Source organism: Suncus etruscus, chromosome 15 (genome assembly GCF_024139225.1).
Source record: "Suncus etruscus isolate mSunEtr1 chromosome 15, mSunEtr1.pri.cur, whole genome shotgun sequence".
Classification (NCBI taxonomy): domain Eukaryota; kingdom Metazoa; phylum Chordata; class Mammalia; order Eulipotyphla; family Soricidae; genus Suncus; species Suncus etruscus.
In genome coordinates this window covers 78660573-78678462 of record NC_064862.1, presented here as the reverse complement: position 1 = coordinate 78678462, position 17890 = coordinate 78660573, and the positions used below count along the sequence as shown (strand labels likewise).

Genomic DNA, 17890 nt, shown 5'->3' with positions numbered 1-17890 from the left:
GGCGGGTCTTAGTGCGTCAGAGCGGGACTTGGCGCGTCGGGGGCGGGGCTTGGTGCGTCAGGTGGGACTTGCGGTAGTGGCGGACTGGACCGAGCGGGTGAGACTGGTGCAAATGATCGTGGTCGCCGTCCCGACGGGTCGGCACCTGCAACCGGGCGAGGAGCCCCCTGGGAGTGCTGGGTGTCCCTTTTACACCCCTGAGAGCCCGTCCTGAGCTCGGGGACACTTGCATGCAAGGGTTAGGCGCTGCAGGTCCGGGGAGAGGGGTACTCAGACTTGCTGCGGGATTGCAAGTCTCCCTTCCCCGGCACCTGTCGCAGACCCGGGAATTTGCACAGCACCCGGGTTTGGTTGGGCTGCTTCCCGGCTTCGTGATCGGAAGCCTTAGGATCTCCCCCAACTCCTGGGTACCTCGAGCGGGGATCCCCTCGCGACCCAGGCTGAGGTTCTGTATCCAGCGCAGTGGTTCAAAGTCTGGGGCGTCTCGCTGTGTCTTTGCAGGAGTTCAAGGCTTCATCATGGACCCGGAGTGTTCCCGGCTTCTCCCAGCCCTCTGTGCCATGCTGGCCGACTCCCGGCAGTCTGTGGCCGACGACACTTGCCTGGAAAAGCTGCTGGACTGGGTCCGAACAGTGATAGAGGCAGGTGAGACGGCTGATCGGTTGCTGAGCACCCCCCGAGTGGAAGCTCCTGCTTTGCCAGCTTCTCTGGTTCTGCGTCTCTGGGCTGGTAGAATTCCTTCCCTTAGTCCTGGAGAATATTTTGCAACTTTGCTGGGGGCGGGGGAAGTTTTTGTTTCTGTTTTTTGTTTGTTTTTGTTTGTTTTTTTTGGGGGGGGGCCACACCCGGCGGTGCTCAAGGCTGTCTTGCTCCTGGCTGTCTGCTCAGAAATAGCTCCTGGCAGGCACGGGGGACCATATAGGACACCGGGATTCGAACCAACCACCCTTGGTCCTGGATTGGCTGCTTGCAAGGCAAACACCGCTGTGCTATCTCTCCGGGCCCCTGTTTCTGTTTTTGATCACACCCAGCAGTGCTCACTCCTGGAAGCCTGGAGGGATCAAACCTAGGTGGGCCATGTACCCACTGGACTATTAATCCAGCTCCTCCCCACCCCTGGAAAGTACTTTATTTTATTTTTTTTATTTTTTATTTTTTTTGGTTTTTGGGCCACACCCGGTGACGCTCAGGGGTTACTCCTGGCTATGCGCTCAGAAGTCGCTCCTGGCTTGGGGGACCATATGGGACGCCGGGGGATCGAACCGCGGTCCGTCTCCTAGGCTAGCGCAGGTAAGGCAGGCACCTTACCTCCAGCGCCACCGCCCGGCCCTGGAAAGTACTTTAAAATATATATGTTTATTTATTTATTTAGGTTTTGGGGGTCACACCCGGAGTCGCTCAGGGGCTACTCCTGGCTTTGCTCAGAATTTGCTCCTGGCAGGCTCCGGGGACTATGTTGGATGTTGAGGAATTGAGCCCGGGTACTTCCTGGGTAGGCCTCGTGCAAGACAAATGTCCTACCCTCTTTGCTATTGCTCCAGCTCTGGAAAGTACTCTTGGTTGGAGGTGTGGGAGCTGTCTCTGGTCCCTTCACCAGGGAATCTACCTGCCCTCCCGCCATGAAGGACTTTACATCTCAGTTCAGACACTTTGTGTTTCGTATCAAGGGCAGCTGGCAGTGCCACACTCTCTGGCCCTGAACCTCCCTCATTTCTCTGCGGGACTGTTCTGTGCCCATGTGTTCCAGCTGGTGGTTTGAAATTTGTCCTCTTCACTTGTGCACAGACTTCACCAACCAGCAGCGTGGCTGGCCAAGTCCTACTCAGTGCGCTTGATGCCAAGCCCTGTAGTTCTCCGGCATTTCATTTGTTGTCTTTGCACTTGGGCTGTACCTGATGCAGTGCTGGGGGGCGGCTGCTGGGGTCTCCAGCCCTCTGAGCGGGTTCCTGCTTCTTCAAAGGGGACTTTTGCTCCTGCAGGACTTGGCGGCCTCAGCTGATGTGCAACTTCTCGCCCTTTCTTCTCGCTCTTTCGCCTGTTGAGGTTCTGCTGTGTTTTGTTTTGGACCCACCCTGCCCCTTTCTGTTGTCCACGTGGCTAGCACGGCCTTTGGTTATGGGTCACTCTGCACCATGAACCATGCACAGCACCATGCACCAGGCCGCCCCAGGGCTCAAACCCATGATCTGAAGCTTGAGAGGCTGGCAGCAGCTATTTTTTCTTTCTTTTTTTGGGCCACACCTAGGGGCACTTGGGTTATTCCTGGCTCTGCACTCAGAAATGGCTTCTGGCAGGCTTGGGGGACCATATGGATGCCAGGAATCAAATCTGGGTCGTACTGGGTTGGTTGTGTTCAAGGCAAATGCCCTACTTCAGTGGGTTTGTCTGGGGACTCACCCATGGGGGCGAGGGGAGAGAGAGAGAAAGAGAGAGAGACTGAGAGAGAGAGAGAGGAGAGAGAGAGGGAGAGAAGAGAGGGAGGGGGAGAGAGAGAGAGAGAGAGAGAGAGAGAGAGAGAGAGAGAGAGAGAGAGAGAGAGAGAGAGAGAGAGAGCATGCATGTATGTTCCATCTCTGGTGTCTCATATGGTCCTCTGAGCACTGATAGAAGTGATCCCTGAGCACAGAGCCAGGGTCAAGCCCTGAGTACTTCGGGGTTCACTGCCTCCCCACTCAGAACTTGAAACTCTTCACATCTTGCGCCTTCCCTGTGAGTCTGGTTTGCTGGGATATGGGTGTGGGTTAAGGGACAGTTGGACCACACTGGGTGGTGCTTCTCAGTTCTGTATTGGGGGGGGTCCCTTTTGGTAGTGCTAGGGTAGGGGGTTGCAGTGTGGGTGTCCGCTGGTCTTCTGTGTGCCAGACCTCAGCCCTCTGAGTGGCTTTAGGCCTCAACTCCTGGTTCAGGTGGGGATCCCAATGACTGTGCCGCCTGGGCTGCCCAGGGCCCTGTGTTTCCCTGCTGCAGGCTCATCCTTGCCTTCGGGAGTTGCTGCTGCACGTGTCGTGTGTCCCCGAGCTGAGCGCCTGTGTCGTGTCCTTTGCTTTGCGCCTGGCCGGGCTCCTGGCCGCAGATGAGGGCGGCTTCCAGTTTCTTCAGGTAAGTTGCTGTGGAGACACCCCAGCACCCCACGCTACTGCCTCTTCCCATATAGAGTGCCTAGGGGTGCCCCCATGCAGATGGGGGCTTAGGGACGACACCCCCCCCTAGAATGAGGGTGCAAACTGGGGTCCTGCAGGCCCGACACTTGGGCCCCAGCATCCAGAGAAGGTGCCACCCACCTGCTTCTCTGACGGCAGCTGTTCCAGTCCACCCTGGTCTCTACACATCTCTCCTGCCCCGACTCATGTGCCTCCTTTCTCTGCCCCCAGCAGGATGACCTGTTGCTTCAGCTCTTTGGGGAGGGAGGTGCCCCCCGACAAGCCTTCTGGGCCGTCCCCAGTGTGCGCAGTGGCTGGATTCATGGCCTGCGTTCCCTCACCCAGCATACCCTGGCCCTGGACTTCCTGGACACTCTGGGTGAGATCCTGGCTGCATTCCACACTCCATCACTGTTTCTCCAACCTGGGCCTGCTTCCCCTATCCCTGTTCATGCATCTCCTATGGTTCCCGGGAGGACAGAGGCTGAGTGTGTCTCCACCCACTGACTATATCTCTGTCCCCTGGTTCCACCCACTGACTATCTTTCCTGCTGACTGTATCTCCTTCCACTGACCTTGATTCTGCCCCTTGACTATTGTTTCCTCTTCACCCCCAGGTGCCCTGGACACCATCTTCTCCCTTCAGGGAGATCCCAGCCTGTTTGTGGCCTCCGTCGCTGGCCAGCTCCTCGCCCACATACTGGCTCTGTCCCTACACAATGCACAGTCCACTGAGTGGCCGCCGAGTGCCAGGAAGATCACAGCCCACCTGGAGGAGTCTCTGCACTCTTTGACCACCCCACGAGTCACTCAGGCCTTCCATGTGCTGACCACTACACTGGGCCATAGCCATGGTCCCTGGATACGGACCCTGTGGGCACAGCTGAGCCCCTTGGTGACTGGTCTGCTGGCCGAGGACCCTGTTCCCGCTGCTCATGACCTGGTGGACCTGCTGCTCAGTGTGGCCTGGTCAGGTCGGGGGGGGGCATCCCTAGGGGGGGGCAATTTCTCAGGGAGCCTGAGCTACTCTTACCCTGGTGGGGGGTATAGGGACACAAACCACAGGCAAGCACACATGTACTCAGGAAGTTCACACCAGTGCTTGCATGTGACCAATCCAGGTTTGATCCCATCATCCCATATGGTCTCCCATGCCTGCCAGGAGCGATTCCTGAGCATAGAGCCAGGAGTAACTCCTGAATGCTGCCGGCTGTGGCCCAAAACCCTCAAAAAATAGATGGAGGCCCAGGTGCCCAGGACTGACTTCTCCCTCTCTCCACAGCTCCCCCGTGTGCAGTTCTGATGCTGGCCTGTGGGAGATGTTGATACAGGCACTGAGCTGCCTGCGCCCCACACATGCAGGATCTCTGGCCTTGGGGATCCTGAAACTGCAGGAATGGTGAGGGTGGGGTCACAGCAAAATCTCTGGTGATCTGAGGCTCTGATCTGGGGACTCTGTGGACATGCACGCTGCCCTGTCCTAAGCTGCTGGCAGGAGGGGCAGGGAGAAGGATGCAAGGTGGGGACACAGCCAGAGTCTCTGGGAAGTGTTCAGCATGAAGGAGCTGCTGACAGGTTGGCTTTGGGGTCTCACAACCCCCTTCATGCCCCAGTGTGGGGTGAACCTTGTAGAACACAGGAGATGCAGCCTGTGGTAAGGGAGCCTATCCTATGGCCCATACAGCAGCTCTGGAGCCCGGCTATCGGGACACTGGTTCTGGGTTGATCCTGATTGCTGGCATTCTGGGGTATTCATGGCCTGATCACTGCACTCATGGGCCCCCATTCTGCAGTCCACAGCCACTGAGGATTCAGGCCTTTAGTGTCCTCCTCCAGCCCCTGGCCTGTGTTCTGGAAGCCACAGTGGAGACCCCGGCATTAGAAGGTATGTGGCCTAGGTGGGGGGGTGTTCTGACCCAGTGAGGGAGTGTCTCAGGAGGCCTCGGTGAACTCACCTAGAGCCCAGGACTGGAAGCCCTGTGCAGACAAGGGCAGCATGGGCCGGCCTGAGGGAGGGCTGGTGTGCTAATAGACCACACTAGGCTGGTTCTGCTGCCCACACCCGGGGCCACACCTAGTGGCCGTAGTGGAGCCATTCACCCAGGGCTTGCCCTGCCTGGCCATAGACTTGCCAGCAGGGACAGCAGGGGATCCAGCGATGGTGTCTGTGCTCCTGTCCTCCAAGGCGGCCTGCTCGGGGCTGCTATGCCGGACTCTGGCCCATGTGGAGCTGCTGCAGTCACTGGTGAGTGTACAGTGCCTGAGTAAGCAGCAGGCGGGCTCTGGCCACACAGTCCCTGATCTTGACCCTGGTTTCCCGCAGCCCCAGCATCCCTCACCCTGGCCACAGGCCCCACTGCTGGCTGCCACCCTGACGATTCTGCGCCTTTGTGAGGGCTCAGTAGAGCCCACCTCCGACACGGGTACCCAACTCAGCGCCTTGCTGGTGGGCTGTGTGCGAGTGCAGAGGGCAGCCCTGGACTTTCTGGGCATGCTGGCTGCAGGCAAAGGTGAGGGGCTTTGGCTTTCCTGGGATGAGGGATATGTGTCAACCTCCTTTGCTGGGCTAGACCTCCCACCTGTGTTTGCCGCAGGCCCTCCCGAGCTGGTGGTGTCTGTGTTCACCGTCCTCCTGGATTATCTGCAGAGTCCTGAGTCCAGCCCAACGGTAGGTGCCACACGAGAAGCTCTATAGATTCCTTAGGGACAGTGAGGGGTCTAGGATGCAGCACAGACCTGTCCTTACACCCAGGACTAGGGAAGGTACATGTCCTGGGCTGACCTGTAGCCCTGGACACCTGTTCAGTCAAACACTGTTTTCCTGGTTTGGGGTCCTCCAAGTCTGATACCAGCCTAGGAAGGGCATAAGAGTGTAGGAAGGGGGTCAAGGGGATGGGCTTGGCCACCCCCCTACAGCTCTGCTTGCCCTAGGTTCTGAAGAAGACCTTCCAGGCTGCGCTGGGCTGGCTAGTGACCCCCGAGACCACCAGCTGTTGTGACCTAGACACTCCCACCCAGGTCTTCTTTGAAGGTGACTGGGCATTCCAGGGGGCCAGAGGGTCAGGGGGCTGGGTGACCCCCTCACACTTATTCCTAGGGAGCTGGGCTGGATCTGGGGTTAGGGCTGCTCACTGTCTGTCCTTGCAGAGCTGCTCCCTGTGCTGCAGAAACGCCTATGTAGCCCCAGCTGGGAAGTGCGAGACTCAGGCCTGGAGTTCTTGGGTCAGGTGGCCCGGCAGCTGGGTGGTGAGTGTCCTGTTTTGATGCCCCCCCCAGGTTTTCTGCCCCCCCCACCCGTGACTATCCCCTGCCCTTGGGAGCAGTTGACCGCTGTCAGCCCTCATCACAGGCCGTTGTTGCCCCCCAGGACAAGCCAGTTTCCGACAGGCGCTCTTGGCCTCGGAGGTACCAGCACTTGCCCACCAGCTCCTGCGAGACCCCGAAAGCTACGTCCGTGCTAGTGCAGTGACTGCCTTGGGGCAGCTCTATTTTGGGGGGCTTCACAGTGCCCCAGGGGGTCCACAGGTGGGTGGGGCTCTCCTGGTTTGGGGTGGGCTTGGCCCATTACATGATGAGCACTAGGCCGAGGGATGGCCCCTGTGTGTCCCCTTTTGTACCTGCAGGGTCTGCTGGAGGAGCTTCTGTGTATCCTCACTGCTGATGCAGATGGTTTCCCGCGTCGGGCTGCCATGCAGGTGCTCACACAGTGGGTGCGGGATGGCCATGCCACGGTGGCCACCCAACTTGAGCCCCTGGTCGCCAGGGCTCTGCAGGCAGCTGGTCGGGACCTGGACTGGGAGGTGCGGGCCCAGGGTGTGGAACTGGCACATGTGTTCCTGTCCCAGATCCTGGGCTTGCCTGTTGCCCCTTGCCCCTATGCCCCAGCCCTGCCGGCCGTGGCCCCGAAGCAGCTCCTGGCCCAGGCCCTGGAGACCCTCTGCCGCGTGCGGCTCTTTGACTTCGCCTTTCGAGCCCTGTTTGACTGTGACCGGCCTGTCGCCCGCAAGTCCTGTGCCCTTCTTCTCTTCCTGAGGAATCACACGGCTCCTGAGGCCATGGATTGTCCTGCTTCGGCCAACATAGATGCCGCCCTGCAGAGGTGGCAGGTGGGAGAGCAGGGCCAGCCCCAGGGGAATCTGGAGCCTGAGGCTGTAGGGGATGCCCTGGAGCCTGAGGCAGCTCTGGCCGTGCTGTGGGCCCTGGATCTGGAGCAGCTGCAGGATGTGCTAGCCCTGAGCAGTGACCACATAGAGAAGAGCGGCCTGTCGCTGCTGCAGGACATGCTGGCCTCGGCGGGCACTACAGGGGAGAATGAGGCTGACTGCTACTGAGGGAGGGCTTCTGGGTGTTTCTCCCCAAACATAAATGGAACCTTGATGTGCAGGGTCCAGCAGAACTGAGCCAGGGCCTCGCAATTCCCATGGGGAGTTCCACATAGGGACAGGCCTGTGGCCACAGTGGTTGGGAGGTGGCCTGAGGCCTCCCCCCAGACCCCACCTCTACCTCAGTTCCCCTCAGCATGATAGCAAAGGGGGTGGGACCTGGCTGATCCCAGACTGGTGGACATTGTTCTCACTGTGTTTAGGTCTCAGGATGTGGAGACCCGGCCAGTTCCTTCACAGAACTTGTGGCTAAGTGATTTTTGTGAGGGGAACACATCTGGCCATGTTCAGCACTTACTCCTGGCTCTGCACTCAGGGTTCACTCCTGACGGTGTTTTGGGGGACATATGGGATGCTGAGAATTGAACCCGGGTTCAATATGCAAGGCAAACACTATGCTCTGTACTATGGCTCTGCTCATGTCACTGCCTGCTAAAATTTTAAAACATCCACCCAGTATAGTCAGGAGGAAAGCCTAAGAAATTAAAATCCTTTGAACTGGTTGAAAAAGGAGACAATTAAATTAGAATTTAGTTGGGACTGGAGAGATAGCATGGAGGTAAGGCGTTTGCCTTTCATGCAGAAGGTCATTGGTTCGAATCCCAGCATCCCATATAGTCCTCCAAGCCTGCCAGAAGTGATTTCTGAACATGGAGCTAGGAGTAACCCCTGAGCACTGCTGAGTGTGACCCAACTCCCCTCCCCCCAAAAAAATTCAGAGAAATAGCTACAGAACGAGGAATGGGTAGAAACTGGGTGTATGGACAAGTGCAGACCATCTAGGCTAAAACTAGTTTTTTGAGGTGATGGATGGGTTGTTAAATCAGAGTAAAGGGGCATCACAGCAGGGTGGGGTCTCTGCAAACCCCTCCACAGCTTTCAGAGGCCAACAGGAGCCCCCCCCCACAGGGCCAGAGCCACAGGACACTGGGGGTCACTTGCATTATGTGCTGTTGACCCGGGTTCCATCCCCGGCACCCCATATGGTCTCTCAAGTATTGCCAGGAGTGATCCCTGGTTTGGTTTTTGGGCCACACCCAGTAATACTCAGGGGTTAGTCCTGGCTATGCGCTCAGAAATCGCTCCTGGCTTGGGGGACCATATGGGACACCGGGGGATCGAACTGCGGTCCGTCCTAGGCTAGTGCAGGCAAGGCAGGTACCTTACCTCTAGTGCCACCATGCCGGCCCCTGAATAATCTCTTAAGCACTGGGAAATAGCAAAAAAAAAAAAAAAAAAAAAAAAAAACCAAAAAAACCTGACAACCAGCTCTCTTCAAATAAGACTTGAACCCTCCTGATGAGACTTTAAGCAAATAAACAACTTGGCCCCCAAATGGCACATCACTCATCTCTTACTGTTTGTGCCCCCAGGAACACTTTCTTCATCAGGCTGATCTGTAGGAACTGCAGAGGGTGCCGGGCATCACCTAAGGCAGGTGAGGCCCATACCCAACAGCGAGGGAGGCTTGGAGAACAGAATCTGAAATTCCGAAACTGGAGTTTTAGCAAGAGTGTATGGGTCTGGTGGGTCACAACTTTTAGAGTGATGGCTCAGCTGAGCCATCTGGATCTCAGTGGCACTTCCTGGGTCTGTCTGGAGTCCACTGGCTGCTCCCTCCTGCCCTTCCAGCTTGTGACTTTGCCTGCAGGCTGGCAGCTGGGCCAACCCTAGGCAGCAGGCACACATCCAGGTCACTGGATTCTAGAGCCTCAGGTTTTTCACCTGCAGCCATGGTGGGGGGGGGGGCCTCCATGGGTCCCTTCCACTTGGAGCTCTGCCTCCTACTTACTGGGCACTGTCACTGGCTTTCTTGCCTTGTGCATGCAGGGGCACCCTGACCTCTTGTCTGTGGAAGTATAGCATGATGAGGTGAGCATGGATACCCTGCCCCTTTTGTGGTACATCACCCCAGGAAGCAGAGGAGGCCGTCTATACAGAGCCAGAGACTGCCAGGGTTGGGATGGGCTACACCCCCAGCACTGGGTGTGAGGGATCAACAGAATGAGGCCCTTTTGCCACAGTGCTGCCTCTTGCTGGCTATTACAGGCAGCGCAGGGGACTCAGACAAGTCCTCCCACAGCAGGTGAAACACAGCCCGACAGTCCCCAAAGTGGGTGAGACATGGCCCGGAGGCAAAGTCCCACAGTGGGTGACAGGTTGAGCTACACGTGTTCCTATGTGTGAACAGCATCACTAGGAGGAAAATGTCTTATTTTAAGAAAGTTTATTGTTACATTTTTGCAATAACAGCCGAGGCACAACTATCTCCTGTTTCTCCACGATATCTCAATAAAAAAAGACAAGAATTCAGGGGTAACAGTGAAATTAAAATAAAAAAATAGAAAAGCCCAAGTTTGGAAATAAAAATGGCTACAACCTGGGTGTACAAAGTCGCGGGTGGTTTTCTCGGCCTTGCAAACATGTCTCCTTTCCGCCGACCGATGGGTGTATCGATGGGTGGATCACAGGCTGCTGGGCCAGGCACTGCGAGGACCCGGGCCCAGGAGGGGGCGGCCGAGGCTGTGTGTGTCAGGGCCGGGCCGCAGGTTCACCTCACGCATGGGGCGTCCGGTTTGGAAAGTGCACAAGCGAACAGACCAGACTGTTCAAGGGAAAGGGCACCGGATGGGGCTGACCTGGACAAGCCGTAGGGGACAGGTCTAAGATACTCTATCCTACCTAGTGCCATGGGGCTAACACCAGCAACTAGATACCTCCCTGCTGGACAAGGATCACCATGACCCCTAATAGGCCTGCAAGCTAGAGCTGCCCAGCATGGATTTGGGCCAAGAGCAGAGGCCGCCTAGGCAGGGGCTGTGCTTGGTGCTGGGACAGGGCCCCCCAACATCAAGAGTGCTCTGCCCCCAAAGTATCCTGAGTCACTTCTTGCTGAGACAGAAGCCCAAGATACAGACAGGACAAAGACACCCCCACCACTTTCTTGCCAGCACACAGATGAGTCTTGAGCACCGGAAGTGAAGAATTTGGCCATGTCTCCTCATTAAGAACATGTGGACTCAGCAGCGGGGTCCCGTCCTCTCTGGGTCTGTAGCTGACCCCAAAAATGTTCACGGGGCTCACCGTAGTGTGGCAGAGAACCAACAGAGGATTCTGGGGCAGCTACAGTGGGAACTTTTACTCTGGCGAATGCCCGGAGAATCCTGGGTGCCCTGCTGGGCTCTTTCAGTGGAGGAGCAGGTGGCGGGCACTGTCATGGAAGGCGCGTGTGGCACGGTGGGAGGAACCCAGAAGGCGAACGAGTGTGTGACGGGCACAGGGCCCACCAATCAGAAGGCACGGTGGGCGGCAGTGAAAAGATGGGGTGTCTCTGTGTTCGCGGGGTGGCCGGATCCATGAGCAGCTGTGACACTGGCATGTGCGCTCCACTGCTTCCAAGGGAAGGCAGCTGCCTGATGCCTGAGCCACCTGGCAGGAGGGAGCACACACAGGGGCCGGGCTCGGGTATTCGCAGAACCATCCACAAACTGGGCTCAACCTGTCTCTGGGGGCTGCCGGCACACAGTCCCCAGGCTATAACTTTAGAGAGGTGTGATGGGGCTCTGCCCCGGGCCCAAGGCGTATTGGGTTCTCAGTAGTGTCGCTGGCCGCGGAGTGTCCATCGCGAGGCTGCAGCCCTCACTGCAGCATGATATCCTTGAGGTTCTCCTGCAGGATGGTGTCCTTCACAGCGTGAAACACAAAGCGGATGTTCTCTGTGTCGATGGCTGTGGTGAAGTGGTGGAACAGGGGCTTGCTGCGGTTGCGCCGCTTGCGGTCAAAGCTGTGCACCAGGAAGCGCTGCACATCCTCCAACCGCTGCGGGTCACCAGGAAAGTCCGGGAAGTGCTTCTTGATGCTGACGCTCTTCACCTTCTCCACCAGCAGGTCCATCTTGTTGAGGAAGAGGATGATGGAGACATTGAAAAAGAGCTTGTTGTTGACGATGGTCTCAAAGATGTTCATGGACTCCACCAGGCGGTTGGTGCGGCGGTCCTCCATAAGCACCTGGTCGTATTCGCTGGATGACACCATGAACAGGATAGATGTGATGCCATCAAAGCATTGGAACCATTTTTGCCGCTGTGAGCGCTGGCCCCCCACGTCCACCATCTTGAAGGGGATCTTCTTGATCACGAAGTCATGCTCAGCAATACCCTTGGTGGCCTTCCGTGCCAGTAAGATGTCCTGTTTACTCGGGAAGTAATTCTGTAGGGGGGAAAGGGGCATGTTTAGGGCAGGCCTGGACCTAGGTTGGACAGAAAGATGGCTGCAAGGAGAGACTCAGCCATTGCGAGCAACGTCCGTCTATAAAACGAGACATTTACTACAAGCAAGACACAAAACAGTTTACTTCAGAGTGACCCACACATGTCCTTCTGAGGAGTGGATTGGAACCTGGCTACTTGGTCTGACCTAAAACCTTAATGCTTGCCCTCTTGCCTTCCACTGACCTGTAGTCTGCCATGGCTGACAAGACTCAGGTTCACAGTGCTCTTTATGTGCTGGGGGACCGGGTACTCTACCCTCTGCATTCTACAGGTCTGGACACTCAGGGACTCGAGTCATGGGCACAGACACATGTTCAGGGACATAGTAGCCAAGGCCAGGCCAGACTGTGCTAGAAAAATCATGAAGGGCCATGACTTGGGATGTCTGGGTGTGTAAGGGTGTGGGCTCTGCAGAAATATCAGGACAAGTGGGAAAGTCTCAAAACTAAAGGATAGACAAAGCGAAGAAGTGAGACTGACTTTGAAGGAGTGAAAGGGGTTGCAGAATCATGCTGAGTCCTTACTAAGAAAGTGACCAATGAAGGGTTTTCCCTGAGACAGTTTTTAGGCAGAAACACGCTCGCTCACATTTGCCTTTAGCAGGCCGAGAGTTTCATCATCTGAAAGATATCCTGCAGCCCAGCAGAAACCATGACTAGAGCCTAGGGCATGGAGGCCACAACCTATCCGGCTACCAGTCCTTTTGGCTGAACTTCTGAGTTCACATGCATGTTCTCCAGGGGTTGGGCTGGGGTTGGGGGCGGGTCTTGACTCACCAGCTGGCCGATCCGGTCCAAGTTATCCAGGAAGTACTTCACCGATTCACCCTGTCACATAGAAAAGACAGGCATGCTGAATCTCAATTATGGTCCAGGTGGACAATGGGGCATGTGCACGTAGGACCTACTTGAAGATTGTCCCCAAAGGGGCCAGAGAGATAGCACACAGGTAAGGTGTTTTACTTTTTTTTTTTTTTGGTTTTTGGGCCACATCTGGCGGTGCTCAGGGGTTACTCCTGGCTGTCTGCTCAGAAATAGCTCCTGGCAGGCACAGGGGACCATATGGGACACCGGGATTTGAACCAACCACCTTTGGTCCTGGATCGGCTGCTTGCAAGGCAAACGCCGCTGTGCTATCTCTCCGGGCCCCAAGGCGTTTTGCTTTAGACGCAGGATGGTGGTTCGAATCCTGGCATTCTATATGGTCCCCCGAGTGTGCCAGGAGAGATTTCTGAGCATAGAGCCAGGAATAACCCCTGAGCACTGCCGGGTGTGACCCCCCCCCCCCCCCCAAAAAAAAAGATTGTCCCTAAAGTGTCAGTGTACCCTGTACTAGAAAAGTCATGAAGTGGGTAGCCCCAGTCAGTCAGCCCTTTAGCAAGAGCAGGTGGATGCCACAGCTCCTGAAATATCTAATGTTGCCAAGAAGCAAAAAAAAGGGCGGCTCACACCCCAACATCGTGACAGTAGCTCTGGCTTTGGCCACCTATGATAGGGTCCCTGATCCTCAGGCCCTGCCCCGAAGAGCTCTGTAGCCTTTGTACCTGGGCAGCCCAGCCTGAGCAGGTAGACAGGGAGGGGACACAGTGTCTCTGCTGGGGTCAGAGCACACATGGGTCCAGGGAGAACCCCCAAGTCCAGCATAGCTACAGCTCAGATGATGTCTTCCTTTGGCCTTGTCTGAAAAGCCACTGAGATCCTTCAGCCTGACCCAGGGACTGCTGTTTCCCATTGGAAGGCATCGAGAAAGTTTGATGGTGGAACCAACTGGTACTATCTCTTGTGTAATTGAGGCATTTCTAAATTGGCATTAAGAAAGGGTGGGGAATCCTCTCCATAGCTAAAATCCCCCAGGAGTGAAAACACAGCTCACGGACACCCTGACCACTCACTCCTCTGCTCGCAGCAGCTGTGGAAGGAAAGCAAATGCCTGCACAGAGAAGCAGGCCTTGCATGGATGGAAGACACTTGAGCCATCACCCAGGCCACCTCTGAGAAGGCCCAAGTAGGTAGGATGTCAGGGGAGCAGCCAGGCCTAGAAGGCCTAGAAGTAGCCTAGAAGGCTACTTTAGGGTTCCAGTTATGGGCTGCACCACATGTTTGGGGACACAGACTCAGGCTGGGATGAGGGCAAGGCTTGTCTATCAACATCAACTCACACCCTGTAGAGATGCCATCCGAGAGAAGAGCTTCAGTAAAACCCAGCCTGCATGCAGGAAGGTTCCTGCTCTGCTCACGCTGAGAACCAATCACCCAATTTGAAACTCCAGAGCAGCTCAGCCCACACAGATCTAAGAACGGTTTCAGAGACTCCTCAGGGCAGGCAGAACCCCAATTATAAGGCCTGTTAAAGGCTGTTTCATCTTTATTAAATCACAGTTATGAACTGAATCGCAGCAGGAAGTCAGGCAGACCAGGATGTCAATTAAAGGGAAGCCGGGCTAATCTCTCCACGTGGGACAGGCGCCTGCTTGCTCCTCTGAGCAAGACTGTGCTCGCACTGCACTCCTACTTCAACATGGCAGCAGGGGCAGGTGTGCCTGGCCTGGAGCCCCGGTGCCCTAAGAATTGCGGGGCTCCTGCACGGAGCCAGGAGCGAGTGGCCCATATCTAGCTGCTCCACAGGGCACTAACAGTGAATTGGCAAAGATCAAGCCAACAGCCACACATGTACCATGCCCCAAGGAGATGGGGAAAGGATTGATCCTCACCAGATTGCTGAAACACCAGCACCTGGCTGGGTGGACATTGGGAGGTCTGTGCCCCACACTTCTGTAGGATTGGAGTGGAGTGAGGTGTGGAGGAAAGAAATTCTGGGGAAGGAATGGGAGGGCGAGGAGCACCATAAGGCAGATGTGTCTTGGAAGAGATACAAATGTTCAGAGAACTTATTTGCAAGCTTGAAATGATGTTCAAGAGGTTAAAGGACTATTGTGTGAGACATTCGTGTCAACCAAATGCCTGCCCAGCTATTCCTGTCAGTCAGTCAAATGCCTGCCCAGCCCCAGCCTTTCCAGGGTGGAAGGACTCCTAGGAAAATAGACCTCATCAGTCTAGACTCCAGAGCGACCCCTGGCGGCAGGTTGGCCTGCACATCCTTCAGTCCCCAGCTCACTCACTCAAACTGCAGCTTGAGCTACCAGGGACTCCCTATTTTGTTGTTTTTGTTTTTGGGTTACTCCTGGCTCTGAGCTAAGGAAACACTCCTGGCAGGCTAGGGGGACCATATGGGATGCTGGGATGAACCCAGGTAGGGCTGCGTGTAAGGCAAAGGCCCTCTTTGCTGTGCTATCTCTCCAGCCCACTCAGTTACCTTTTATTTTTCTTCTTTTTTTTTTTTTTTTTTTTTTGGGTCACACCTGGACACTCTCAGGGGTTACTCCCAACTCTGCACTGAGAAATCATTCCTGGCAGGCTTGGGGACCATATAGGATGCCGGGAATTGAACCCGGTTCGGTCCTGGTTGGCTGTGTGCAAGGCAAATGCCCTACCACTGTGCTATTGCTCTGGCTCCAACAGTTGCCTTTAAAAAAATGTATCTGGATACAAATCCTTTATCAGCTCTATACTTCTACATATTTAATTTCCATTCTCCTCATAATCTCTTTTGTGTGTGTGTGTGTGTGTGTGTGTGTGTTTTGGGTCACACCTGGCAGTGCTCAGGGTTTTTTCCTGGCTCTGTGCTCAGAAATTGCCCCTGGCAGGCACGGGGGACCATATAGGACGTCAGGATTCGAACCGATGACCTTCTGCATGAAAGGTAAACGCCTTCCTCCATGCTATCTCTCCGATCCCTTTTTTTTGGATTTTGGGTCACACCTGGCAGCGCTCACGGGTTCCTCCTGGATCTATGCCCAGAAATAGCTCCTGGCAGGCTCAGGGGATTCGAATCACTGTCCTACATGCAAGGCAAATGCCCTACCTCCATGCTATCTCTCCGGCCCTTCTTCATAATCTTTTGAAAGCAAAAGATCTTAACCTTTGGATTCTGAATTTTACTTAATTTTAGTTAAAGTACAACAAAATTTAGTTGAGCGAGGCCGGAGAGTTAGCATGTAGGTAAGGTGTTTGCCTTGCATGGAGAACGATGGTGGTTCGAATCCCAGCATACCATATGGTCCCCCGAGCCGGTCAGGAGCAATTTCTGAGCGTAGAGTCAGGAGTAACCCCTGAGCGCTGCTGGGTGTGACCAAACCAAACCAAACAAAACAAAATGCCTTGCACACGGCTGACCAGGGTTTGAGCCCTGGCATTCCCAATGACCCCACCAAGCCTGCCAGGAGTAATTGCTGAACTAGAAAACAGAGCGAGGAGACACCCCTAAGCATTGCTGGGCATGCCCCCAAAACAAACAATAAAAGGTTTTTATTTAGGAATTCTGAGGAAGGAGAAAGGTGCTAGAGAGAATATGTGGTTTCTCCATGCGTTGAGAGAGCACCAGTATACACCCCAGCAAGAAAGTATGGAAATCCACATCTCAGAGGGGAGACATGGGGACATGTGCTTGGGTGGTGTGGTATGGGTCCAGGGAGCCCAGGTGCCTATTTCAGAGTACCTGCAGCTGCTCTAGATCCCTTGCTGAAGACCTGCCCTCCCAACCCACACTCCTCTCTGGTGGTGCCAGACACAGAGGCCAGTGAGTTTCCAGGGTGCAAATGAGATTTTCTTACCGTAAGTTTAGGGAGCCCACAGACATACTGAGAATTTAATGCTAAATAATTCCCTCTCAAATATGCTGCTTACTTTATAGAATTGAACAAAATTTCTATTTTGTTGAAAGAAAATAGAGGGGCCGGGCGGTGGCGCTAAAGGTAAGGTGCCTGCCTTGCCTGCGCTAGCCTTGGACGGACCGCGGTTCGATCCCCCGGTGTCCCATATGGTCCCCCAAGCCAGGAGCAACTTCTGAGCACATAGCCAGGAGTAACCCCTGAGCGTTACCGGGTGTGGCCCAAAAACCAAAAAAAAAAAAAAAAGAAAAAAAAAAAAAAAGAAAAGAGAAATGTCTAGTTCTGGGGGCTGGAGCAATAGCACAGTGGTAGGGTCTTTGTCTGGCACATAGCCAACCCTGGACGGATCCTGATTCGATTCCTGCCATCCCATATGGTTCTCTGATCCTGCCAGGAGTGACTTCTGAGCTCAAAGCCAGAGTAACTCCTGAGCACTGTCGGGTATAGCCCAAAAACAAAAACAAACAAAAAAAATAGAAAAGAAATGTTTATTTCTATTCAAGTTCTATATTTTTCTTGATGAAAAGAAACCAAAAAACCAAAAAAGTTCTCCAGGCCCATTTGGTGAGTCCCACAGAGCTAGCCTGGGTTTCACGGCTGCAGCAGGAAGCTTGCTTCTTTGTCAGCAGGGGCTGGAGGGGGGGCCGGTCAGGGCCTGTGCCTGAGAGCCCCGGAGCCTGGTGGGAACATGGAGCTTAGTGGCCTGGTCTGCACCCCACCCTGAGGGGGTGGAAATCCCAGGAGATGAGGCTGCTCTGTCCTGATGCGGAGGGAGGTGACCGCCCCCATAGGACAACAGTCCATCAGGAAGAAAACTTTCCATAATCCCAGGGGCCCACTAACTCCCCAACATTTTAACTCTTGACATTTGTACTCACTGGTCTTGTCACAGAGAGGGGAAGGAGAGAGAAAAGTCACAGCGGTTCACTGGCAGACAGCACCAGGCAGCAGAAGGGGGTTAAATGAACTCAGGCAGATAACTTTGCTGCCCCCACCAAGGCAACAGGCTGGAGGACCAGCTGAATCTGAGATACACACTGGATCCCGATACTCATGGCCACTTGCATGTGTTTCCACTGTGATCATGTGGACAAGGCTAGCTTGGCGCCATGAATTGGGATGTTCTCCCTGAAAACTGGAAAAGCCCTACCTGGGACCAACAGACTTATCCCTCAGCCCCCAGTGACTACTGCTCCACTGTGCCTCATGGGACTGGCTGTTATTTCTTCTCACAGAAACTCCCCCTGCTCCCCCCACCCCCTGTGTTGTTCTGAGTTTGTCACCTAGCTCAGGGCTACACACTGGTTTAGTTGACTGTTCCTGGTGGAGCTCAGTACCTTTGTTTGGTTTGGAAGCTTATTCCTGTTTGGG

General features: G+C 55.1%; 2 protein-coding genes across 2 annotated transcripts in view; one reads left to right on the top strand and one right to left on the bottom strand.

The window, feature by feature from the left end:
* The first annotated feature begins 403 nt into the window (after positions 1 to 403).
* On the top strand, positions 404 to 7522 carry BRAT1 (BRCA1 associated ATM activator 1). The gene is made up of 13 exons (XM_049788581.1): positions 404 to 645; positions 2945 to 3099; positions 3372 to 3519; positions 3758 to 4109; positions 4423 to 4539; positions 4934 to 5025; positions 5267 to 5385; positions 5464 to 5650; positions 5735 to 5808; positions 6072 to 6171; positions 6288 to 6386; positions 6508 to 6665; positions 6764 to 7522. Exons 1-13 carry the CDS (start codon positions 519 to 521, stop codon positions 7469 to 7471), a joined length of 2436 nt encoding a protein of 811 aa, XP_049644538.1. The 5' UTR covers positions 404 to 518; the 3' UTR covers positions 7472 to 7522.
* Positions 7523 to 9734: 2212 nt separating this feature from the next.
* The window catches only part of GNA12 (G protein subunit alpha 12), a 36349-nt gene continuing 28193 nt past the window's right edge, over positions 9735 to 17890 (bottom strand). The window contains exons 3-4 of the mRNA XM_049788657.1: positions 12570 to 12620; positions 9735 to 11731 (exon numbers count right to left, since the gene is read on the bottom strand). Of these exons, the coding sequence (XP_049644614.1) occupies positions 11162 to 11731; positions 12570 to 12620 (621 nt within the window). The 3' untranslated portion in view covers positions 9735 to 11161. The remainder of the gene's footprint in view (positions 11732 to 12569; positions 12621 to 17890) is intronic.